This window comes from Hemicordylus capensis, chromosome 4, assembly GCF_027244095.1.
Source record: "Hemicordylus capensis ecotype Gifberg chromosome 4, rHemCap1.1.pri, whole genome shotgun sequence".
In the NCBI taxonomy this organism is placed as follows: Eukaryota; Metazoa; Chordata; class Lepidosauria; order Squamata; family Cordylidae; genus Hemicordylus; species Hemicordylus capensis.
In genome coordinates, this window is record NC_069660.1 from 11,627,125 (window position 1) to 11,653,076 (window position 25,952).

General features: G+C 46.5%; 1 protein-coding gene across 2 annotated transcripts in view; it reads left to right on the forward strand.

Moving 5' to 3' along the window:
• The window catches only part of NKAIN4 (sodium/potassium transporting ATPase interacting 4), a 142,924-nt gene that overhangs the window by 73,944 nt on the left and 43,028 nt on the right, over positions 1-25,952 (forward strand). For both annotated transcript variants that reach the window (XM_053250442.1, XM_053250443.1), the window contains exon 4: positions 12,487-12,684. In XM_053250442.1, coding sequence (XP_053106417.1) covers positions 12,487-12,684 — 198 coding nt within the window. The remainder of the gene's footprint in view (positions 1-12,486; positions 12,685-25,952) is intronic.

Genomic DNA, 25,952 nt, shown 5'->3' on the forward strand with positions numbered 1-25,952 from the left:
ACAACTCTCATCATCTCCAGTCACAATAAATTGTAGCTGGGGATGATGGGAGTTGTAGTTCAGTAACAACGGGAGTACCACAGGTTGGGGACCCCTGGCTTAGGGCACCAATTCTTGGGGGCGCCGATACCACACTCACCTTCCTACCTACCTGCCCAAATAAATGAATCAAGTATTGGTGGGTGGGGGCACAGTGCTGCCCCACACTTCAGTATTCTGACCACGTATCCAAGTCTGGAGTGGCGTGGGTGCTACTGCTTGCCTGCCAACAATGCTGCTTGCCTGACTAAGGGAAAGGAGATGTCTGGATGCATCAGTGCCAGCACCACAGCTGGCAGATGTTGACTGACAAGGCAGATGTTGACTGACAAGGCCGCCTCCTGGCTGGTCCCCCGTTTGCTTTCTTCCTCCCACGCCTCCGCCCCCAGTGTGCTCTCCCCCCACCTTTCCCCTGCCTCCTTCTGCTCTGCTACTGCTGCAGCTGCTCAGGCAAGAGCTTCCATCTTGTTCCTGGGCCCCAAAGAGGAAGTTAGTGGTGGGCTTTGAAGCTGCCTCTCAGGGAGCCCAAGAGGTTGGCTGGCTCTGAGGACAGCAGGCCCTGCGTTGCTGAGGTGAGGGAGGCAGCAGTAACAGAGGGCATCTGGTGGGCTCCATGGGGAGCTTCTCAACTCCTTTCCCTCAGCAGCCCTCGACCTTGCTGGGAAGAGAAGTTGGGTCAGGCCAGGCAACAACTCCAGTTTAGGAGTTTAGGAAGATAGGCATCATACCGAGTCAGACCATTGGTCCAGCTAGCTCAGCATTGTCTGCACAGACTTGCAGTTCTTTTTTCAAGGTTACTCTCCCCACCACACACACTATCTGGAGAGGCCAGGGAAGGAACTTGGAATCTTCTGTATGCAAGCATGCAGGTGTTCTTCCAAGAGTGGCCCCATCCCCGAAGGCAGATGTCTTACAGCTTGCAGGTTAGGCTGAGAGAGAAGTGACTGGCCCAGAGTCACCCAGCTAGTATCATGGCTGAATGGGGATTTGAACTCGGGTTTCCCCGGTCCTAGTCCAGCACTCTAACCACTACACGACGCTGGCTCCATAAGAGACAGTTAGAGCGTGACCATTAGAAGTTGGAAGTGAAGTTCAGTTAGAGTGAACTTCTGGGTAGGAACAGTCTCAAAAAGGAGTTGTTCTGAGACTCAAAGGAAAAGGCAGTCTAAAAAAAATAAAGGACTGGGTTATTAGGGCAGTCTGTAATAAAGATTGGGTTGTGATGTACAGTTCTGGGAAAGAAGTGGGTTCAAAGGTGAAAAGCCTTAAGACTTGATTAGCAAGCCAGAGGTTGCCAGGTCGAATCCCCGCTGGTATGTTTCCCAGACTATGGGGAACACCTACCTTGGGCAGCAGCCAGCGATACAGGAAGATGCTGGAAGGAATCATCTCATACTGCATGGGAGATGGCAATGGTAAACCCCTCCTGTATTCTACCAAAGACAACCACAAGGCTCTGTGGTCGCCAGGAGTCAACACCGACTCGATGGCACACTTTACCTTTAAAGAAACTAAGTGCTGTGAGAAGTTCAAATCATCAGTTTTGTAGCCGAGCAAGATTTCTGCCCTACTAATCAGTAGTGAAACAAACAAACCCCAGAGACCATATATTAATACATATTCTTCTTGTTTTGTTTTAAAGTACATCTGACTGAGTGATTTCTATAACAAACCCTCCTCATGTCTGCAAAGCCATGTTGCCAGGGTAAAGAAACCTACAGAGTTACAGAGGATTCATCATATAATTGATAGCAGCGGAAGTATAAGTACACTTATACAAGCCAAAGTAACATCCAAGGTGAAAAACAACTGAAAATAAACTTTATGCACATCCCTGACTCAGACCAAATTCCACAGCCAGAGAAAGTCCTCCACTAGTGGTTGTGCAATGTCCCAGAGTGCCACAACTTCATGCAGTCCACAAGCTTCTTGGCATATGTGAATGCATCTACTTGGCTGTGAATCCCATTGATTTTCCTGGTTCACACAATCAGTATAATGTCTGCTTAACGGGAATCTTGGGATTCCCATGGTACATATGCTCCCACAGAGTGCATTGTGCACACAACAAAAACAAAAACACACCTCTCGATCCCCGGTTGGTGCTGTGCCAGCCAACACTGAACCAGAATCAACAAGCTGACTTCAAATGCCAGATTACAGATCCTGTTTTTAAATGACCAGTTGGTGCTGCACCAACTTGGGATCAGGAAGTATTTTGTATGGATGTGCAAAATGATTTGACCACAAATTGATTAGGGTCAGATTGTGATTGATTTGATGATTTGACCTTGAATTGAACCACCATGAAAAAAGGGAGAAGATTTGGGGTAGAACAGAATCATCCCCAATTCAACCTGAATTGATTTGGGTGCCATTTTGAGGCCTGCTTTGCTGGGAAAACAGCGGGAAGAGTTTGCCTACCAGCTGGGATCAGCAGATACACCAACCCTCTGCTCTGGACTTTGTGTGTAAGCCCACCTCGGAGAGCTGATCTACCCGCTGATCCCAATTGGGATCCCAATTTTGAGGGCCCCATGATTATGAGGTACATTTTCTCAGCAAAAGGGGCTTCAAAATGGCAACTGGGTCAAATTGGAGTGATTCATCAAGGCAGCTGGTCAAGCCAGTTGCTTTCGATGAATCAGGGGGTTTGCGATTTGATTCGACCTTGAATTGAATAGCAGAAATTGATTCGTGTGCACCCCTAGTTCTTTTGCTATGCCTGGCAACATGCTCTGCAGGAGCATGTGCTGTGGGAATCCCTAGATTCCCATTAAAAATAAAGTTGACTAAATAAATTAGATTCCCATTAAAAATAAAATTGACTAAATAAGTAAAATAATAAATAAAAACAGAAATTATACAGCCCCCAGGCTCTGGAATGCTCTCCGAGTGAATGTCGACTCCTTGACATCCGTGGCTGTTTTTTAAAAACAATTAAAGACCTTTTTATTTGTTCTGGCTTTTACCCCTAGGTTTCTCAGCTTTCTTGCTTCTATTTATCTCTCTCTCTCTCTCTCTCTCTCTCTCTCTCTCTCTCTCTCTCTCTCTTTTAATGTTGGGTTGTTTTTTGGTGTTTTATGGTTTTTAATGTCTAACTGATTTTCAGATTTTAAATGTAACTTTTATGGAATTTTATTGGATTTTGACTTCTGTAAACCACCTTGGGATGCATTATGGAAGGCAATATAAAAATGGAACAATCAGTCAACCAACCAACCAACCAACCAACCAAAAAAACCATGTGAAGCAACCCTCAGGTTGCAAACTGCATGTTTGCAACCAGCAAGTCATACAGTCTTTCCTTGGACTGCAGGCGCGAATGGTGTGTTTGTCCCTGCCCTGCATCGAATGGCCCTTGCACGTAGAAAACAAGCAGTGTCAGGGAGGAGGCTATGCTAGAACCCGCCCCTCTGCTACACTAACTTTCCATGGGTAGGGCTGTTTGTGCCATGAGAGAGAGAGCTTTTAATCTTGCAGTATCCCCATCTGTGGTCTGAAGTGGTAAAGGACTGAAAGGGCATAATGTCAGTTCTTACCTCCAAATCAGAGGAGAGAGCTACCTGTGGCTATGATTGCAAAATGGAACCTCCATGTTCAGAGGCAGTATACCTCTGAATACCAGTTGCTGAAGAAGACTAATGAGAGAGGGCTGCAGCCTTCAGGCTCTCCTTAGGGGTTCCTGGGAGGCCTCAGATGCATGATGCCTCTCAATACCAGGAGCAACAGCAGGAGAGAGGGCCTGCCCTCACTTCTTGCCTGTGGGCTCCCCAGAGGCATCTGGTGGGCCACTGTGTGAAACAGGATGCTGGACTAGATGGGCCTTGGGACTGATCCAGCAGGGCTGTTCTTATGAGGCAACTTAATGAATTTTGTACTAGATATAGAACAGAATGTTAAACTGGATAGATTCAGTCCTGCTGAGCTGTTCTTAACTTCTCATGTTCTTCAGAATGTATTCTTTAAGTTGTTGTCTTTGCCTTACACCAGGGCCTTTTTTTAATGTGCAGCCAGACACAAAATGTGAAATTTAAAAAAAGGGCAATTCTATAAGAACATTTGTGCAGTTCAAAAATTCAAGCAAAAGTTGTATTGTGCTAGATGATGTGCAAAGTGACTGAAAGCAAAGAGAAACATCAGGTGAGTAATTCAGGCTGCTCTAGAACCCAGACCCTGATCAAGTGGGCCCATTTCTTCTTCTCTTGCCTAAAACACTTCCTGAAGACTCCAACTGATTCCCCAGAGAGTCTTCTCTCCGCCAATAGATATATCACACTCTTTTGCAATCATGCTGTCAAATTCCCAGTTCTGAGGATTTCTTCCCACTCTATGTGGGCTTCTAAATGTCACGGAATGGAACGCTAGGCAACAAAGGATATGTGCACAGACAAGGAAAATGCACACGTGTGTGTGTTGTAGGGTGCCTGTTATTTCACTCCCATCCCATGTTGCCATTCTCAGTTTTCTTCTTTAAAAATCCCTGCCTTGCATCTCGGTCCAGCAACCTGGTTGAGGTGCTGTAGTGTGCAGATGGAGCATCCTGACCTGGAAGGGTTCCCCGTGCCCTTCAAAGGAAAGGAGGGAGCCATTATGTGCAGAGATCCCATTTCTCTTCCCTGTGCTTAAACCTGGTTGCACAAGGGAACCGGCCTGCTCATCAAGACTCTTGTGGGTCACTGGCTTAAGGATTTTGTGTCCAAGTATGAAGCAAGCCAGCAAAGGCAGGAAGATTGTGGTGGGGGCCCCCAGCAGTTTGTCCTTCTGGCCTCCCAGCTAATGCTCTCTTTATTGACAGAGGTCAATGCACTATTTACCTTGAGTGCGTCTTCCTATTATCCTCTATCAGTGCAGGGTCTATGGAGCTACAGCCATAGATTCTCGTCAACAAAGCGTGTTAGTCTGAGCATGCTGAAAATACAACATTCCCATAGTTTGATATCTTTTATAAAATTATGCAGGGCCAGAGAGGAATCATCTGAAGGTCATAGAATCACAGCATGAATTGGAAGAGACCAGAAGTCATCTGTTTATTTAGAACATTCCCCTCCGGCTTCTCATCCTCTTGGGATAGCTCTCTCAACAAGAGTTACATTCTTTTGTTTCCCCCCTTTGTATATTACAGTGCTAGATAAATAAATACACTTATTATGCTGTGTACTGACACATAGATAAGCACTGGAGCATATTATATTTCAATAAATCATATGATATGGCAAGAAAGATATTGAGATACTGTTTCATTTACAATCCGCAATTCACAAAAAGCATGTCAGAATCGTTGTATATTATATACAACATATCTCCTTCTCTTCACATTTAGCCTCTTCAGTCTTCCTTGCACTATCTTGCTTTGCTTATATCAATAGTTAAGAACAAAAGAGCACTGAACTGATTCAGAGGAAGGCAACAAAGATGGCGATGGCTCTGGAAATCAAGTCCCATGAGGAATGTTTAAAGGAGCTGGGATGTTTAACTTGGAGAGGAGAAGGATGGGGGAGATATGACAGCCATCTTCAAACATCTGAAGGGCTGCCACAGAAGGATCAGGCTTGTTGTTCCTGAGGGCAGGACTAGAAACGATGGATTGAAATTTCAAGGAATGGGATTCAGGCTAGATATCAGGAAGACTGCATGGGTTCAGCAACAGAACAATCTGCCTTGCACAGGGGTGAGCTCTCTTTTGCTGGGGGGGTTTCCAACAGAGCCTCGATAGCCATCTGTCAGGAATGCTGCCGCAGATTCCTTCTCCTAGCAGGGAGTTGCACTAAGACTTGCAAGGTCTCTTCAAGCTCTGAAAATCCTATTTCCCCACTGATTTTTATGATGGTGTTCTGTGATTGTGAAATCCACACAGTTGAGCACTTGCTAGAACTATAAACACAACCCAACGCAAGGTAATCGCTTTATCAGGCCCAACGTAAGAATCAGAGAGCAGGAAACAGGTCTAAATTTTCTTGGTGCTTATGGTTCTTCAGTGGGTCCAAGTAAAAGTATGACCTTTCTTTGAACTGTGGATTTCCACTCCCCTCCAATGGGCCGATGTGGCTACCAGCGATTTTGTGTCATAGAAACAAGAGCGTCCCTTTCCACCCCACTCCATTACAAGGCTTAAGTGAAATTGATGTTTTTACTTGGAAACATTTTTGGAGACGTCAGCCTCTAAACTGATTAAACCTCTTGGATTATGATGGATATTGAGTTGAGGACTCAGAGTGATTGATACAGCTGCCGTCGCCAATTGCAGAGAGACATCCGTGAGTGGCAAGAAGGAGAAAAGAGACAATTAAATGATCACAGCTTTATCTGCAATATAAAAATAATCTGGCCAAGGGGCCGGCCTGCTGGATGTCAGATTTATCCGCAGCCCGGAGTGGAGAGGCACACTTTCTTTTAATGGTTGTGAGTTATGAGTTGTTAACTGTATCTCATTACACTGGTTAATCTTTTTGCAAGCTGTGAACTACTCTAGGCTTCATTTCTGTCCTCCCCACGCTTAGAAATTATAGCCGGTACCTGAAAATAGCTGTTGGCCACTATCCAGATTAATGCTGCACTTGCACAAACATCCTGGAACAAAGATGTTGTGCATTCCAGGTGTGCTAACTCTGGCCGGGTCTATGAAGCAGAACAAGTTAGGAACAAAAGAACACAGGAAGCTACCATTTACTGAGTCAGACCACAGGGCCATCTTGATCAGTATTGTCTACACAGACTGGCAGCAGCTTCTCCAAGGTTGCAGGCAGAAGTCTCTCTCAGCTCTGTCTTGGAGATGCCGGGGAGGGAACTTGGAACCTAGAGTGCCTCTGATGCACTGTGCAAGTGTGCGGTGCATTATGGGAATCCTTTTTTATAGGAGGAGAGCTGGTCTTGTGGTAGCAAGCATGACTTGTCCCCTTAGCTAAGCAGGATCTTCCCTGGTTGCCTATGAATGGAAGACTAGGAGTGTGAGCACTGTAAGATAGTCCCCTCAGGGGATGGAGCCGCTCTGGGAAGAGTAGAAGTTCCCAGTTCCCTCCCTGGCATCTCCAAGATAGGGCTGAGAGAGATTCCTGCCTGCAACCTTGGAGAAGCTGCTGCCAGTCTGTGAAGACAATACTGAGCTAGATGGACCTATGGTCTGACTCAGTATATGGCAGCTTCTTATGTTCCTATGTTCCTATGCTGTTCCCAGAGCAGCTCCATTCCCTAAGGGGAATATCTTACAGTGCTCACACTTCTTATCTCCCATTCAAATGCAACCAGGGTGCACCCTGCTTAGCTAAGGGGACAAGTCATGCTTGCTACCACAAGACCAGCTCTCCTTTCATACATTTGGGAGGTAGTCAGGTTCTGAATGAATTTTGTATTACTTTAGACTTCAGATGAAGAATGTCTTTTTGGAACGTTTCTTTACTGTAAAACCCCCCCGCCGATTCTCTGAAAGTAGAAAAGTAGCACAAAAGGAGTAGGCTAGGCTTTAACTTTTCTCCCTGACATACTAGACTTTTGCTTGCAGGGAGGTTTTCTTAATGAGCGGGGGATTAAAAATGGTATCTCCTGCCTGTGGCACTTATCATCACAGTTCACGCTTATCAGCTCCGAATGCAACCACTTCATTCTGCTGTGAACATAAGAACATAGGAAGCGGCCTTATACTGAGTCAGCTTAGTATTGTCTACACTGACTGGCAGTGCCAATGACTGGCCAATAGTCTTTTTTTTTTTAGTCGGAGGCCTATAGTCCACCTCTAGCCTCAGAGGCAGGATTCTTCTGAGTACCAGTTGCAGGGGAGTAATGGCAGGAGAGAGGGCATGTCCTCAACTCCTGCCTGTGGCTTCCAGTGGCATCTGGTGGGCCACTGTTTGAAGCAGGATGCTGGACTAGATGAATCTTGGGCCTGATCCAGCAGGGCTGTTCTTATGTCCTTATGTTCTTAGTGTCTCTCCAAGGTTTCATGCAGGCATCTTTCCCAGCCCTACCTGGAGATGCCACCAGGAACTGAACCTAGGACCTTCTTCATGCAAAGCAGATGCTCTGCCACTGAGTTACAGCTCCATCTCTTATTAATCTGTGGGTTTCTTTAAATACAGGGAACTCTTCTTTGGACACGTATCATACAATTAGTCTTTCAGCCCTCACCTTCTCCCCACATTGCCTGCATTGCTGGCAGAGAGACACCTTGTGCCTCAAAACCCAAAGATCAGCATGGATATTTTTAAAAAACTAGAAGAGAACACATAGGTTGACCTGGGAATTGGAGCTAGGGTCCCAGGTATTGCCTTTCCTTTGCTAGTGAAATTCATTATTGTTAGGAACGGAGTGTCCTTTCCACCCATGCAGACTCCTTAACTGTGTCTCTGCTGCATTTCCCGCACATGACGCTGCCGTTTCCCACACCAAATAGCACAATTGATCCACTAAAGCTATGGGATTGAGGCTGCTCTTCTATGGCCCAATTCAGACATAACACAAAACCAGAGGTTGGAGAACCCATGGTTTCAATTTTAAACAGCAAATTGCACAGCAGACAATAATCCAATCGCGGCCCACCAACCTCCAGTTTCAGGAGAGGGGAGCTCCAACCTCTGCTGCATTTAACTGTGGTTTTGCGCTATGTCTGAATTCGGCCTATCTGTGTTTACATGAAACTAAGTGCCACTGTATACAATGAGGCTTGCTGCTTACTGCCAGGAAGGTAGCGCAGGGAAAGCAAAAATGTATTTGAAGGGGTGGGAAATAGGTGCAAGGAAATAGAAGCATAATCTGAGCGGCAAAGAGATGATTTGTAATTCTTGCTGGTGTGGAGGGATTACATTAAGCTGCTATTGATCATGCCAGAGGTCAGTTTCTCAGAGTAATTTGACCCAGGAGGTTAATTGTGATGTAGGTCAATAGAAGACTGAAACACGCAATGCATCAGAATACCAGAGGGAGACACCGAGATGGAACCAAGAGGAGAATGTATGGGAGATATTCTACATTTGTGACACAGAAGAGATTAAACTGCGCCGTTATGAAAATATTTGTTATGACTGCAATTCGGGTTCCTTGGCCCTCCAGGTGTGGTGGTTCTCCACCAGATGTTGTGGTGTGCATTAGGGATGTGAATGAGCCGCTCGTGCAGGTGTGGGTGGGATGGGGAGCAGTTTCCTTAAGGAGCAGCTAAGCAGGTCTTTACCTGTTCCATTGCCATTCTGTTGCTCTCCTTGCCTGCTCTGTTGCCACTTTTCCAAGCACAGCGCTCGCTCGAGCAAAGGACCTGCTTACAGCTGCAGGACCTGCATACCTGCTCCTTAAGGGAACTGCTCCCTGCCCTGTCAAACCAGTTCGGCTGCACACGCCCAAGCTGGTTCTGCATTTCCCAAAGGAGGCAATAAACCAGCTTCTGCACATCCCAACTGTGCATTCCACATATTTTCATTTTTGGTTTCATGCAGTTACAGTATCTAATTTAATCTAGAAACAAATGTTAATGTCACAAGTGACCAAAGAACACGGCAGAATAAATCCTCTTGCACAGGGCTGCACAAACTTGGCCTTCCTGCAAATGTTGGCCGACAACTCCCAGAATCCCTGACTATTGACCACTGCGCCTGGGGATGATGGGAGTTATAGTCCAAAAATATCTGAGGGCTGAAGTTGTGCAGCCCTGCTTCACCACAGGGGTTCCCAATCTTGAGTTCCCAGATGTTGTTGGACTACAACTCCCACCACTCTCAGCCACAATGGTGAAATGGATGATGGGAGTTGTAGTCCAAAACCGCCTAGGTACCCAAGGATGGGCATCCCTGCTCTAGTACAAAAGTGAACACCTTCTATGGGATCATTAAGATAGACTGTAAAAAGATCTCTATTGGATAGGTCAAGCATCTGTCTTGTCCAGCATCCTGTTTCCCACAGTGTCCGGATCAGCTACTGGGAACTCCAAAAGAAAGGTATGAAGGAAACAGCCCTTTCCCTGCTGTTTACTCCCCCAGCAATTGGTATTCAGAGGTACACTGCCTCTGAGCCTGGAAGTTCCATTAATTTCTCCTGGCTAATATCTGCTGATAGATCCCACAGCCATGAGCTTAGACTGCTTTCAGACTGAATTAAAGCAGTGGCTATTAGGCTTGATAAGCCTCCAGCATCAGAGGCAGTATACCTGCTTTGGGGGACAAAAATGGGGGGTGAGTGTGGTTGTTGCCTTCATACACTGCTTATGAATTTAGGAATATAGGAGCTGCCTTATACCAAGTTAGACCATTGGTCTGTCTAGCTGCAGTCTACACTGACTGGCAGTAGCGTCTCCAAAGTTTTAGGCAGGTGTCTTTCCGAGCTGTACCTGCAGATGCTGCCAGGGAATGGACCTAGGACCTTCTGCATGCAAGGCAGATGCTCTTCTACTGAGCTATGGCCCAATCCCCTCAGGGGGACATCTTACAGCAGACAGTGTCCACATGTAGTCACTCATCCAAATTCAAACCAGGGTGGACCCTGCTTAACAGAAGGGACAATTTATACTTGCTACTGCAAGCCCAGATTAATTCCCAAGTTAAAGTTTCCTGAAGGCATTTGGCTGGCCGCTGTAGGTAACAAGATGACGCCGAACATGGTGGAACCTTGCTCTGATCCAACCGGGCACATAACTTCTTGTGCCGTTCCATATCCCCATGTACCTCCCAACCCTTTTGTAGAGGCCTTCTCCACAAAGGAGGGAGCCTGCATTACCGGCTGCATCGTTAGGTCTGTAGCTGATACTCTCAAGGGGTTACAGTGCCCCACCTTGGGTTAGGAAGCTCTGAACCTTCTGCATTAAATTTTTATTGATTTTAACAATATCTTAAACATTACATTCAATTAAACAAAAACTGACTTCCAGATCACCAATCCATGTGAATCACTAACTATACAATTAACCCTTGCTATAATAATTCAAAACATATAACACTCGATTTTAGTCTACTCAACCTGCTAATATTACTAAATTTCAAACCCTGTTGAAAAATCAATATTAGGAAAATAGTTCTTTAGGTACAGTAAGAATGATTTCCAATCTTCTTTAAAACCTTCCAAATTTTGATCTCTTATCAGTACTGTACGTTTTGCCATCTCCACATATTCCAAAATTGTTATCAGCCAATCTTCTTTTGTGGGCAGTTCATTGTCCTTCCATTTCTGTGCATATACTATTCTGGCCGCCGCGGTTGCATACATGAAGAATGTTAAATTGCTTGTGGAAAACTCTCCTTGTGTTTAGAAGCTCTGAACCTTCTGGAGGTAGGTTGGTGGTTGATGCTACCCACCCTCCTACCATCTCCTGAACCTCCTCTAGTGTGCCTGAACAGAGCTTTCCTTGTCATTTCTTTCTACTATGAATGATGGACGGTATACACATTACCATGTACGTGCTATAGGGAGACCATGAAGGCACTTCTGGGTGTATCAGGGCACCACTTTGGCATTCTTCAGCACCAAGGCCAGCTCCCAGGTTTCAGGAGACCACATCTGAGATGGGGGAGAGGAAGTGATGATGGAACAACTCTCTCAGTCAAGAGGATGGCTCCACCACCACCAGTGCACAAAGGCTATGGGCCCAGAGGTGGCCACAGATCCTTGGCCACCTCTGGGCCCATAGCCCAGAGTACATCTTTGGCAGGTGCCCAGTGCCCTAATCAGAAGCCTGCCCTACTTGTGCATCAGAAGGATTGACCAGGATTCATACCTGAAGCTCCTTGGCTTGTGTCCTGGTGGACCTTATGGTTGCAAGGTGAAGGTGGGGGCAGTATTTCTCTTCCAGGGCTCCACTCTACCCCACCCCAGCAGCCCACAGGGAGATTTTTTTAAAAAAAAACAGGTCATCATCCTAACTAACACTGCACATGTGTAGCAACAAAAGCATGAGTGAAGCCATTATGCTCCTGCTTCTGACGTGCAGATACTCATACACAGGATAGTAATTGTCACCAATCTCCCTCTCCATCAGAAGTGATCTGTACAATGCACAATTATGTCATAGGAACAAAGGAAGTTCTTTTCTACCAAGTCAGACCATTGGCCCATCCAGCTCAGTATTGTCTACACAGACTGGCATTAGTGCCTCCAAGTTTGCAGGCAGGAGTCTCTTTCTCTCTTGGAGATGCCAGGGAGGGAACTTGGAACCTTCTGCATGCAGGCATGCAGGTGCTTTTCGCAGAGTGGCCCCATCCCCTGAGGGAAATATCTTACAGTGCTCACAAATGTGGGCTCACCAAACCAGGGTGGGCTCTGCTTAACAAAGGGGACAATTCATGCTTGCTACCAGAAGACCATGCAAGAAACAGGAGTTCTTCTTCACTCAGCAGCAACCATTCTAGATACTGAAAAAACCTATGTAATTTAGAAGTCTGTGTTAAACTGTTTGATTATATTAGCATTCTGTTTTTCAAAAAGTACACTATTCATTGTGCTGCACTGTGTGTGTGTGTGTTTGTGTATCCCCTCCAGGACAGTGAGCTCTTGACCTTTAACATCTCCCGACACCAGTCATGGTGGAGTGAAAACGGCCCCGGCTGTGTACGGAAGGAGACCCCCATGGCTGGCATAAAGGGTTTGGACAGCCATTCCTACGTCTCTGTGATTGGCTGCGCTTTGGAGTATCGCTACATTGAGATTATGCACAGTGCGTTGCAGATTCTGGTGGCGGTGAGTATGATCTGTGAAGCCCACCAGCAGAGACCGAGGCCGTGTGGTGTTTGCTACTGTATGAGACAAAACAAAACTCAGTGCTGCTCTGAGCTCTGTGGAGAAAGAGTGGGATAAAATGTCATAAACAAATATTTAATTCCTAACACCCTACATTCAACAGTATGCATGACTGACGATGCTAGACAGATATAAATTTCCATTTTTTCAGGCAGTGCTCAGCATTGCCTTCCCTTCCCAAATTCATTTCAGCTCTTCAGAAAGAGCACACTCCGCTCCACCTCCACACACACACACACCAAGATGTTCCTATGATTTTGAGAATGAATGTTAATTGAAAGCAACCCGGAAAAACAAAGCTCAGACTGATATAGCTGGAGCATTTTCTGATGATAGGTGCATCAAACTTTCACCGTGAACGTGACTGCGATTTAAATATGTATGGATGAGTCTTGGGGAGATGTGGTTGGAGGAGGGGAGAGAATCCAATTAGGCAATGTCTGTGTGTTTCTCCCCAAGGATATAATACACCCCGTCAGAAAACAATGCAATTCTGACGTGCCCTGCTTCTGTTCCTGCTGACGCCAGCAGTTTGCAAAAAAGTTGCCATCCAATGTCACGGCGTTTATGTTTATCCGTAGACTCAATTATTTATTTTTTTCATTAACATGCCACAGTAATTGGTGCTACCCGGTAATTAATTGTTTCTCATTTGCTGCGGAATTAACTGCAACAAAACGTCTATTGTCTTCATAAATGCCACTGGTGTGCATACATATTATAGGGAGACTTGGAGATTGGAAGCTGCAATCTTTTTAATCTGCTTTGCTTTGTTATGCAGCGCTGGTTCACATAATACTGGGATGTATGTTTCTGAACCATGAGAACAGACCTGATCATCCCTGGACATGTGTAGAGTGCATAACTGCCCCCAGACTCTGGAATGCTCTCCCGGTGTCTATTCGCTTCTCGGTCTCCATCACAGCTTTTAGAAAAAGTGTAAAATCTTGGCTTTTAGCCCAGGCATTTATTTGATTCTCTGCTGCTGCTCTTTATAGTCTGTACTGCTTTTATGCCTTTGTTTTAAATTTTTAATCAGATTTGTTTAATTTTTCCCCACTTAATATTTTAATTGTGTCTTTTTTACCATCCTGTGTTTAAATTTTTTTGCTGTAAACCGCCTTGGGATTGCTTTAATGAAAGGCAGTATATAAATTTAACAATGAATGAATGAATGAATGAATAAACTTCTACCTGTATGTAGGGAGAAATTTGAGGTATAAATTGGGCTATCATAGGTATCGCAGGAAACAATCCTCTGATTGTTTTTGTTCTTTTTCCTACCACCAAAATAAATTCACAGCCATATCTGTGGGTCAGATGCTCTGGTTTTCCTTGAAAATATCCTTGGCCAAAGATGGCTGAGTCTTCTTGCCTGTTGAAACAAAATATATGATGGTTCTTTATTCACAGTGGGCCAGGTATATGGAAGACAGGAAGCTGGTGAGGAAGGGGTGGCTGTGGGGAGACCTATAGCCACATGTGGATGGAGCCATCCGGGGGGATGGTGGTAGGGGCTCCCCCTCACCCCCGCTGGAGCAGGCAGGGCTGGTTTGGGCTTCTGTGCATGTGTGTGGGTAAAAAAAAATGGCCTCCACACATGCATAGAGGTTCTGAAATGGGCCTGAACCAGCCCTGCCTGTCCTGGTGGGGTGGGGAGAGCCCCCGCTGCCACCCCACCCACCCCAGAGGCTGCCGCTGCCACAGCTGCAGCAACCACCATTGGTGGCAATTTTAAGGTGCAAAAGCACTTCCTGCCTGCTGCAACTCCCTTTAACTAACCCCGCTGGTGCCCCAATCCCCTTTGCAGGTAAAAGGGAATCCTTACCAGATTCCCCTTTACCAGCCGAGCTTTGAACCCTCTGGTACTGGGCTCAGTTCAAGCAGGACTTGTCCCCTTAGCTAAGCAGGGTCCACCCTGCTTGCATATGAACGGGAGGCTTGATGTGCGAACACTGTTAAGATATGCCCCTTAGGGGATGGAGACGCCGCTCTGGGAAGAGCAGAAGGTTCCAAGTTCCCTGTCCCTGCCAGCATCTCCAAGACAGGGCTGAGAGAGACTCCTGCCTCCAAACTTGGAGAAGCCGCTGCCAATCTGTCTACCTACACAGGTGGATAATACTGAGCTAGATGGACCTATGGTCTGACTCAGTATGTGGCAGATTCCTATGATTCCTAGGTTCCAAACTGGGCCTGGTTCGAGTGTGCACAGAGCTGGACTGGATCCGGTTCAGCTCAAGTCTGTTTCAATTCAAGCTGAAACCTAGTTTTCCAGTTTTGTGCACACCCCTACTGAGTAGTCACTGTTCTAACATGAGATGGTGGTGGGGTATGGAACAGGGCTTCCCCTGATGATACCTAATGCATTTTAAGTTATGTAATTAGCTTACATAACCCATTACCATCCAAGCCTCCCAAAGAAAGTTCTCTAAACCGGGGGTTCATAAGCTTGGCTTTTGGGCATTGTGGCTGGGCATCATGGGATTTGTAGTTCAATAACATCTGGAGGCCCGAGTTTGAGAACCCCTGCTAGACAGTGGCTGTATTTGCATGTAACGTGGTACCATGGGTCCAATGGACCCGCCGTTCTCCCGTCCCCGCTCTCCCATCCGGATTTGGATGTTCAGGAGAGCAGTCTCTCTGCAGTCAGCAAGTCTGCAGAGAGGCGGGAGAACTGTCTGTGCAGGCTTCCTTCCTTACTGAAGGACAGCCCGCAGGACCAATCATGCCAGAGTTGAGGGAGAATTTTCCTTCCTCCACTCCGGTTCCAGGGCCAGAAGCATGCAGTTCCGAATTCGGACGAACTGCAGGCTGCCTGGAACCTCGGCTTGTGGTGACGAAGCTCACTACAACACAAGGGTTCAGACTGGTTCCATTCCTGAACCCTTGGTTTCATGGCCGTGCCCAACTCCGATTCCCTGCATTCAGACATAAGCTCCGCAGAACCGCAGACATATTCAACTGCAATTCTATGTTATTTGCGAATGTGGCCAGTGTTTTAAAGTCCACCTGATGTTTTAAATACCAACATATAGTTTTGTCTGTCTATGTGGCAGCTGTATAATAATTGGGAGGAGACAGACCCAAACTCACAATGTGAGATGGCGTTTGGAGGCATCTCACCATGTTGGAAAAGGGCCAGCCTGCCTTTTGGCTGTTTCCATTTCAAATGGCATCTTGGAGCTTTTTCAGAAAGATGGCAACATCGCATTTGACAGCAGATGTTACAGTGCAAACAAGAATGAGTGCTGTCGGCATATGTTAGGTTTTCACCAGCGATAATTGCCCCCATGCAAACCAAGGAGGGCTGAGGAAGCAAAGGGTGAGGAGTGCCATCTGTACATTGCTGGCTACCACAACCTCCTTTTCACCAGCTGCTGAAAGAGCTTCCCAGCAATTCTGTAATGCAAGAGGAATCTTGGGGGCTTTTTCCCCTTTTAGTGCCAACAAACAAATGTGTGCCATTTGGATCATATAAAATCAGTGGTACATAACGAAGAGAAGAAACTGCCTTCTACTGAGTCACACCATTGGGCCATCTAGCTCAACATTGTCTGCAAGGACTGTCAGCAAATAGGAATGTGCACGGAACCAGCGATGGCCGATTCGACGGCGAGGGTGGGTGCATATACCCACCCCCCCACACCCCGCCGGCTGCATTTTTCCAACCGGCGCGCGAGTATGTAAGAGCCCGTTGGGGCAGCAGCATACTTCTCTGCCACCCCATGCCACCATCTACCGGATGTCACCAGAAGTAGCAACAGCGGCTGTGCCCGTCGTGCATGGTGTGAGAACACGAGCATAACGCGCAGCCACTGCTGCTACTTCTGGTGACATCTGGTAAACGGCGGCATGAGGCGGTAGGGATCTACGCTGCCACCCTAACGGGTTCTTACAAACTCATTCACTGGTGGGGGAAACGCAGCGGGGGGGGGGTAAGTGCACCCACCCCCGCCCTTAAAGCCACCCCCCCACCATCAAACTTCGAACCGGTCCCATATTCGAACCTGTTCAGAGAACCCTAAAAGGGCCTCTCAACAGGTTTGTGCACATCCCTAGCAGCAGCTCTCCAAGATTTCAGGCAGGAGTCTTTCCCAGTCCCACCCGGAGATGCCAAGGACTGAGCCTGGAATCTCCTGCATGCAAGAGAGATGCTCTAGCACTGTGCTATGACTCCATCCCTCCATCCATTTTAAATGTGAACCGAGGTAGAAGCCCCCTGAAATGCTGGATGCAGATACAAAGTACACTGGTGTACCGGAATTCAACATAACATAACATAACATAACATAACATAACATAACATAACATAACATAACATAACATAACATAACATAACATAACATAACATAACATGTGGCTAATAGTACCAGCTTACAGATCTCTGGCTGTGCCTGTGTACACTCAGAGATTGTATGAGTGTTGAACATAACGTGAATAAGGCTTTTGTCTTGATGGTAAAAGGAATGGAGCTGACTATGCAAGCCTTTAAGACATGAGAGAAAAGGAAGAATCTTGTGACAGCAAGATGGGGGTAAGGTGAATTGGAGCTGGGTGGAAAGGCTTTGTATCTAGAGATCAGGAATGGAGCTAAGTCCAGTTCGAGTTCTCTATTGCTTAAAACCAAAGTCATCGCAGTGCGAAATGATAAATGCATTTATAGAAATTTAGAACAAGGGTTCACAATATAAAATGAAGATTGGAAATTTACCTGGTTTAAAATAAGAAGTCACAGTCTAAAATGAGTTAAGAAATGAAAAATCATAATATGAAAGGAACCCTTTAAAACTTAGTAAAATGTTCCAGTTGAAAAGACTGATTCTGGAATATCCAGATCCATTATCTGCTAAACTCTTCCTCTAATGTTTATATCTCAGCCAAACAGTAATTGGAGAATGCCGTATTCTACAGGCATTCAAACAGGATCAAACAACAAGGTCAACAAGGTCAGGATCAGTAGGCTCTGCTTCTTTTATCTTAATGTCCTGGCCTTTGCTAGTTCCTTAAAAGAAAAAAAGCACCTCTTCTTAATATTGGAGCTAAGTCACAAAAACACCCGTCTTGCATGGACAAAAAGCCACCAGGCTGTGCTCTACCTGGAAGTGCCTCATTACCCCTTTCCCCAAGACACAGGGGATCCCAACCTTGGCTCCCCGTGCATTTTTGGACTACAGCTCTCCTCATTTCCAACCACAATGGCCTTTGGCTGGGATGTTGGAGATTATGGGAGCTGTAGTCCGACAGCTAGGCTAGGAACCCCTGCCCCAAGGCTAAAACTATGTAAAGAAAAAGGCTCCTGCTGGATGAGGCCAAAAGTCCATCTAGGCCTGTGTTTTTCATGTAAGGCCTGGGGACCAGTGGTGGCCCCCATCAACCCTAAATAGTCCCCTGACTAATTGTGTACTGGGCCAGTGAAGCCTCCACTGAAGCCGAATACTTTGCACAGTGGCACCATGCGGAAATGGGCATTCTCACTGTGTACTGTGGTGCTTTGGGGGGCTTTCCTTGGAAGGAGAAACTCCACTCTCTTGAGCCCCTGCACCATCTTGGGAGACATGCATAGAGAGCTGGGAAGTGTAGCCTTTCCCAGCACTTTTCCCACTGCGCCTTCAAGAGAAGGCTCCATCTCTCTTAAAGGGCTCACCCAGCACTGAGGAAAGCCCAACACCTTGAAGAAGTCGGCACAGCAGCAAATGGCTCGGGCACTGAAGAGCCAAAGTTGTCCCCACTTGAAGAACAGTGAGTATCACGGATTGAGGCCTTAATTCTGCTTCCCACAGTGGTCAACCAGATGCTTTCAGTAAGCTAGGAAGCTCACAAACCGGGCATGAAGCCAAAACCCCTTTCTGATGATTGCCCTGCCTGCCACAAGCAACTGGTATTCAGTAACATGCAGCCTCTGAATGTGGATAGTCTATATACTGGTATCATGCCTAATAGCCATTGGCAGACCCAGTCTAGACTGGTTCAGGTTGCCACCTTTTTTGCAGGTCATTTTCCTGTGCCTTAAAGAGCAGCTTGGCTCACAGAAATTTCAGAAGCAACGCTTGACCACTGCACACCTCCATGCCAGGAGAAGTATCACTTGCTACATGTCTCTGTGCCGAGATTCCCCATCACCCGGGGGCTTGTGGGAAGCAGTGACTTGGCCACATGAAAAAGCTCCACTGGCCTACAATGGGTAGACACAATGGGGTGGGGGGATTTAAATGAGCTCCAGCCCGTGTTTGTTCCAATTCATTCTAGGTCTTCCGCCAGCATCACTCTAGCCATTGTCTGAGTTGTTTCATTGCCCTAAGCTCCAAGGAGAACCAAGGAGAGGAATAGGCTCCAGCAAGCCGGAGAGGGCATTTAGGAGTGACCATCTCAACAGTCCGGGCTGTCTCCACATTCCAGAGATTCACCAGAGCCTTGACAGAGTCACCAGTTCTGGAAACTCCCCAAGGGCTGCATGGAAACTGAGCAGATCCATAATCCTTTGGGAGTGGACTGTTCTGATTGGTCCATCACCCCTGCAGAGGTTGGTCGAAGTCAGTTCTTAGAGACCTGATTTCCTCATCCGTGGATAGTAAAATAGACAATTTTAATCTATCCATGGCTCCTGAGCCTCTAGAAGTGACTTTTGGTGTCATTTCCAGTGCAATTTCTGGTCCACAAGCAGTGCAGAGCCATTTTTAATGGTGCTTTTGGAAATAAATCCAATTTCCCACAAAAGAAATAGGAGGATTTGGGGGGTTGGGGGTATTGTTGGAGACCTGGAAAGCAAGGTACTGTGCTTTATTCCTCTTAATTCTGCCCCCCCCCTTGGCCTTTTTTTGGGGGGGGGGTGTTGGTTGTCAGGAACCTAACTCCTAGATTCCCATGGGGTTAGGTTTCTTTATTCATGCTTTCTGTACTTGTGAGAATGGAGCCCCGCAAATAAAGAGGGCCTCCTAGGAACATAGGAAGCTGCCATATACTGAATCAGACCATTGGCCTATCTAGCTCAGTATCGTCTTCACAGACTGGCAGCGTCTTCTTCAGGGTTGCAGGCAGGAGTCCCTCTCAGCCCTATCTTGGAGAAGCCGCCAGGGAGGGAACTTGGAACCTTCTGCTCTTCCCAGAGTGGCTCCATCCCCTGAGCAGAATCTCTTTCAGTGTTCACACATCAGCTCTCCCTTTCATATGCAACCAGGGTAGACCCTGCTTAGCTAAGGGGACAAGTCATGCTTGCTATCACAGGACCAGCTCTCCTCTCCTGTATATACTCCACAACATCTGCAGTGTGTGGAATGTCAGGCTGAATCCAGCACTGCACCTAGAAAATCAGGTGGTGGCTGAGCACCTTTGCTCAGCTTTGCCTGGTGCACCAGCAGTGACCTTTCTATAAGAAAGCTGATCTGGCCACTGTCACTCATGCCATAGTCACTTCACATTTGGTTTATTGCAATACAGTCCATGTGGGGCTGTCCCGGAAAAGTATTTGGAAACTACAGATGGTATAGAATGCAGCTGCTAAATTGATTTCAGGAACTGCATGCTGTGAATTACACTGCCCTGAAGGCAATGTACTGGCTGCCTATTTGTTTCTGGGGATAATTTAAGGTGCTGGTTATTACTCTTAAAGCCCTAAATGGTTTGGGCCACAAGTACTTTAGGGTCCGCCTACTGTGAGCTGAATCTACCCACCTGACTAGATGAGCTGGGAAGGCTCTGCTTTGTATGTCAATGCCTGCTGAGGCTCATTTGTCAAGCCTGCAGGGCAGGGTCTTTTCGGTGATTGCCCCCAGAATTTGGAACTTGTTGCAGAATGTGAGCTGTCTGTGTGGTTTCAGAACAAACACCAGAGAAAGGTTTAAGATCACTTCACTTGTGAGGCAAACAAAAGAGGCACTTAGAGATCAGTATAGAACTTGCTGCTGACTCGCACAGGAACAGGAACAAACAGGAACAGGAAGGAGAATAGAAACTTGTAGCTGGCCCAACCAGTACTGAGGAAATTACAGTGCCCCCTCTGGCTCCATAGCAGATTACATGCAAACTATACACAGTAAGTTAGGCTGCAGCTGTTGCATAATGCATATCCCAACAGAACTCACAGTTGAAATCTGCATGGCTCCCTCTCTCCCCCAGCCTTTCAGAGGAATCTGAAGGCCACCCTTTTAATACAGGCTTTCGGCCAATGAGTAGCCCCCCTTTTTAATGTAGCTGTGTTCTGTTTCGTGTCATCATGATGGTTTTTCTGAAGTTTTATTGCTCTTTTTACTTCGTTGTTAGCCACCCTGGGGCCTTTGAACGAACAAATCATCATCGTTTTATTATTTATTTATTTATTTATTTATTTATTTATTTATCACATTTTTATATCCTCCTCCTCCTCCTCCAGACAACTTTTCAACAAGGCATGCTCCCAAATGCAAAAAACAGGGACAAAATAGGGGCAGTGGCCAACAGAGGCAGCCTTAGGTCAACATTAGGGACCCCGCTGGAACTGCCGTGCAACTCGAAAAGCCTGCCCGGAAGGTGTAGTGTGGCAGGGAACTGTGGGATGACTTAGAACAGCTTCCAGGCATTCATGCAGCACTCCTTCCAGGGTTTTTTAAGGTGTTCCACAGCTGTCCCATCACATTACACCATCAAGGCTACATTTAAAGTTGTGCAGCAGCTGTGACAGGTCCTTAATGCTGGTGCAGGGCTGCCTTTCATGTCTGGCAGTGATTTTACCAGGAATAGATACAAGAAAATTGGGTCTTTCCAGGAAAATAGGGACAGTTGGAGGAGATGCTCTGTATGTTTGTCTTGGGGAGGAGAGCTGGTCTTGTGGTAGCAGGGATGAATGGTCTCCTTTGCTAAGCAGAGTCTGCCTTGGTTTGCAGTTGGAGGGGTGACTGCATGTGAGTGCTTGAAGGTATTGCTCAGTGCAAGAGCAACTGCTTTGCATGAAGGAGGTCCCAGGTTCACTCCCTGGCATCTCCAAGTAGGGCTGGGAGAGAATCCAGCCTGTAACCTTGGAGAGCTGCTGACAATCTGTATAGGCAATATTGAGCTAAAGGGAGCAAGGGTCTGACTCAAAATAAGGCAATTCCAATGTTCCTACAATGCTATCTTGTGAGTAGGGCCAAGCCCAATTGCATACGTTTTCCCCACCTAATCTGAAAAAGGAAGTGATGAATTGGTAGGGGCCCAAGGTGGGCATGATGCTGAGGGTTGTATAGCCAAACCTGAAGCCAGCTGAGCATGACTACAGATACTCAGAGCCAAAACCCTGCAAAAATGGATCCCTCGCTCTTTCAGAAAACTGCAGCCTTCGGGCTGAGAATGACTGATATCTATCACCATAAATATGTTTCCCTCCCTTTCCCTTTAACATGCATCTGAAAGTTGAATAATGATTAGGTCTCTGGCTCAAAGCTCAGCCAGGCTTCTCCCCGGCAGCGCTTTTAATCTTCTGTCCTAATTCAGACCTGCCTCCTCCACCTCTTACCATTTTCTTCCTCTTTCAAGTCTCCTCAGTTTCTGATTAAAATATTTAAAACTGGGTGCACGGAGAGAAACTTTAATATAGGTCAGATTTTGACCCTCTGCTATTTGAAGAACATTACTTTTAAAATCTTAGGGGCGTGGCTGGATAGCAGAAGGACAGGCAATATGTGTGGTTTTATTATTCACAGCAGGTCCCCCCCCCCACAAGAAACTTTAATTTGTGAAGACGTCTCCATTTTTTTTTTACAAGAAGACAGAGAAGAAGAAGGGGAATTCAGAAGGCTCAATATGAACCATGCCAACTGAAGTCATGTATAATTCAATATCTGAAATTACAAGTTGGAATCTCTGTCTTTCAAACACTAAATTTACATTTCCACCCAGTTGCACAGATGAAGTTTAAGATTCATCTTCAGGTCTCGTTCCGTTAAAAGATTCTAGCGGAAGTGGGTCCCATGCCGTAACCAACGACTTGTCCTTCAAAGAAGCCTATGGGAGAGCTTGACAAAGGGCCCTCACTGTGATTGCTTGATTTGAAGTGTTGCCAGGCCTGTGAGGCTGAACAAAGTAGTGGCATAGCTATCATTGTGCAATGGCATGTAATGCATTTCCCACCTCCCTTGCGCCCTGGGGTAATTGCCCCTGCCTTCACAGCCCTCCGCTGCCACCGCTGGACTGTGCTCACGCCAATTCCATGCTGGCACAGCCCTGATTCCAGTACAAACAAGCAGCCCCTTTAAGAAGGGCAGGGCGGGCAAGGAGTGTGCGATGAGTGAAGGGGGGTTTGGGTGAGTGACATGGGAGAGCAGTGGGCAGCGAGCAAAGGGGGGATGCAAGCAGCCAACAAGGGGGTGTGCTTTGGATTTTGCCCCCAGGCCACTTCTAGCCTTGCTACAACACTGCGATAAGGCAAAGTCTGAGAGAGAGCGTGCGATGAGGCTGGTCTGTAGCCAGGTCTTCAAGTTGTAGCAAGCCTGACCTGGGAGTTTTTACAGGGCTTTGGGAGTATCATCTGTCCCACTCTGGCCTCTTGATGGAAGCCGGCGGAGGTGCCTTCACCTCCAGTTTCCTCACCTGCACATCCGAATTCAGGGATATGGAGTTTGCGGGGGAAAGGGGCCCACAGTTTCCCTCCCTGATCTCCAATCTGATCCTTCGGTTCAGAGTGGCGTTTGGGTACTGCAAACTCAATTTCTGTGGCTCCGGCATTACATCTGAACTGGAGTTGAGGGAGGAAGCTCCTCCCTCCCTCCAGCCCAATGGGCTGTGCGGGCTGTCCTTCTGGCCTGCACAGCCAGCTCCCCCACCTCTCTGCAGTCTTGCTGACTGTAGAGAGGCAGCTCTCCCAAATGGAGAGAGCGGGGGGAGTGGGGAAGCATAATTGCTGTTCCATTGGACCTACGGTTTTGCATTACATCTGAACGGGGCCACTGGCTACTTAAATAGTGTTGTATTTCAGGCTTGCACAGCTGGTGACCCATTTTCCCTCTAATTTTTTTCATCAGTGTGCAGAATGAGTTTTGTTCCGGGAGGCAGTAAAAAGGCAGTTTGTGTGCATGTGCATTCAGAGTGGGGCCTTCCTGATTCAACCTGAGCGGGATCTAAAATTAACTGAGCAGACATCAAAAAACTTGTGAGCATGCACACATGCGCACACCTTAGAGGGAACACAACACTGTTGGTGACTCACAAGGCCAAGCACAACCAATCTCTCTCTCTCTCTCTCTCTCTCTCTCTCTCTCTCTCTCTCTCTCTCTCATACACACACACACACACACACACAATTTTTGTGGTCCCTAAGATAGCGTAGCAACCCCTCTGGTGGTCTGTCATACACAGCTGGTAGGCTGCATTCAGCTCAATGGGTCAGAAGTTGTGAATGCCTATTATGTTTATAACCATTTATTGGATTTTAATAGAATTTTAATGGAATACATCTATCATGAAAAGTGCATGCTCAATCTATTACAAACTGGGCTTGTTCAGCAGCTTCTGGATCACTGTGGACGCTGATCTTGGATATTTTTTTTTTGCTTGCTTCCTTCCTTTTCATTGTCCTAATTCTCCTCTTGATAATTTCCTGTCTATGCTGACCTTGAAGCATCTTCTCCTGTGGGCAAATGCCTTGATGGATGGCGTTATAATATAAGGAGCCAATAGATCAAACACTCTTCACATTTCATGCTGAGGCAAAAAAAAAAATATTAATTCCCCCAATCAGATCCATTCTTGATATTGCTGCAGGACGTTATTCTGTGGAAGGCTTTTTGGGGGATGATAGACAATTCCAAGGCAATTGAATGACTTTCTCTTTGCTGCACATATATACAAAAACTATCTGCACAATACGATTTTTGGTCATTTTGATGAAAAATTGAAGATGACCCATAGCTCAGTGCTAGACCACATGCTTTGCATTCGCAGGGTCTGAGCTTCAAGCTCTGGCTTCTCCAATTGCAAGTACCTCAGGAAGCAGGGCTGGAAATGTCTGTTAGCCGAGTCCTTAGAGAGCTGCTACCAGTCAGAGAAGATAGCAATGAGCTGGCTGGACCAATATTCTGGCTCATTATAAGGCAACATCATATGTAGCTTCATTGCTATGTTCCAACAAAAATGGCATAAAATCCATGGCACATTCAACATTAATATATTTAATGCGGTGGTTACTTTGATCACCTAGTGTCCTGATCATCATTCCATCTGCATGAAGACATGCATTTTTGTCCTGTTTGCTGTTTGTTGATACATCCAGAATTTTTTCTAGTTTGATAACAACATGAGAATAGCCCTGCTAGATCAGGCCAAAGGCCCATCCAGTCCAGCATTCTGCTGCATGCAAGTGGCCAACCAGGTGCATCTGGGAAGTCTGCAAGTGGGGCAAAGAGGGCAGCCTCCCCCTCCAAATGTATGGCTTCAAGTTTATGGTTGAGATTTATCTGTGGAATTTGCCTGTTCCAAGTAGCACAGATGCTTTTGTAAACGTATAGGAGCTCAGGGGTAGGCAACCTTGGCTCTCCAGCTGTTGTTGAACTATTGGGGCTGGGGATCATGGGAGTTGTCTCCCATCATCTCCAGCCACCATAAATTGCTGTAGTTCAACAACAGCTGGAGAGCCAAGCAGTGTTCTCTCTAACAGAGATTCCCAGATGTTCACTACAACTCCCATAATGCAACTGGAGATTCTGGGAGTTGTAGTCAGCAACATCTGGGAATCCCTGTTAGAGGGAACACTGGAGCCAAGGTTGCCTACCCCTGATAGTGCTTCTGGTTTGTATAATTACTGCTTCCTTATTGGATCACACTAAAGCTACAAGATAATAAAAATGAAATGCAAGGGTTTGAAAGGGGAGGTGCAGGGTGGGGAAGGAACGGAGGCATGGGGGAAGTACCCCTTTCCTGTTATGAGCAGCATTTGTAGTTTCCAACTGGATCAGACCAATGGGTACCATTGGTCTCATTCTGTCTTAACAACACTCATCCACTTCCATTCCTAATAACCTTAGTCACTCCTATGATTGGAGAATCTAAGTTCGGCATCCTTTTTCTGCCAGCCAGAGCTATCAGGGTGGTTTGTTTGTTTTTGTTGTCCTCTCACTATCTAGCACTCAAATTCACATTGTTATGGCTACATCATCCCCACTGATCTTGCCATCCTCTGGCTTGCTGTTTGAACTAGCACCAGTCAGCATGGAAGTTTGCACACATCCCTGATGTGCTGGAGCACATAAGGCGCACTGAATCAGTTC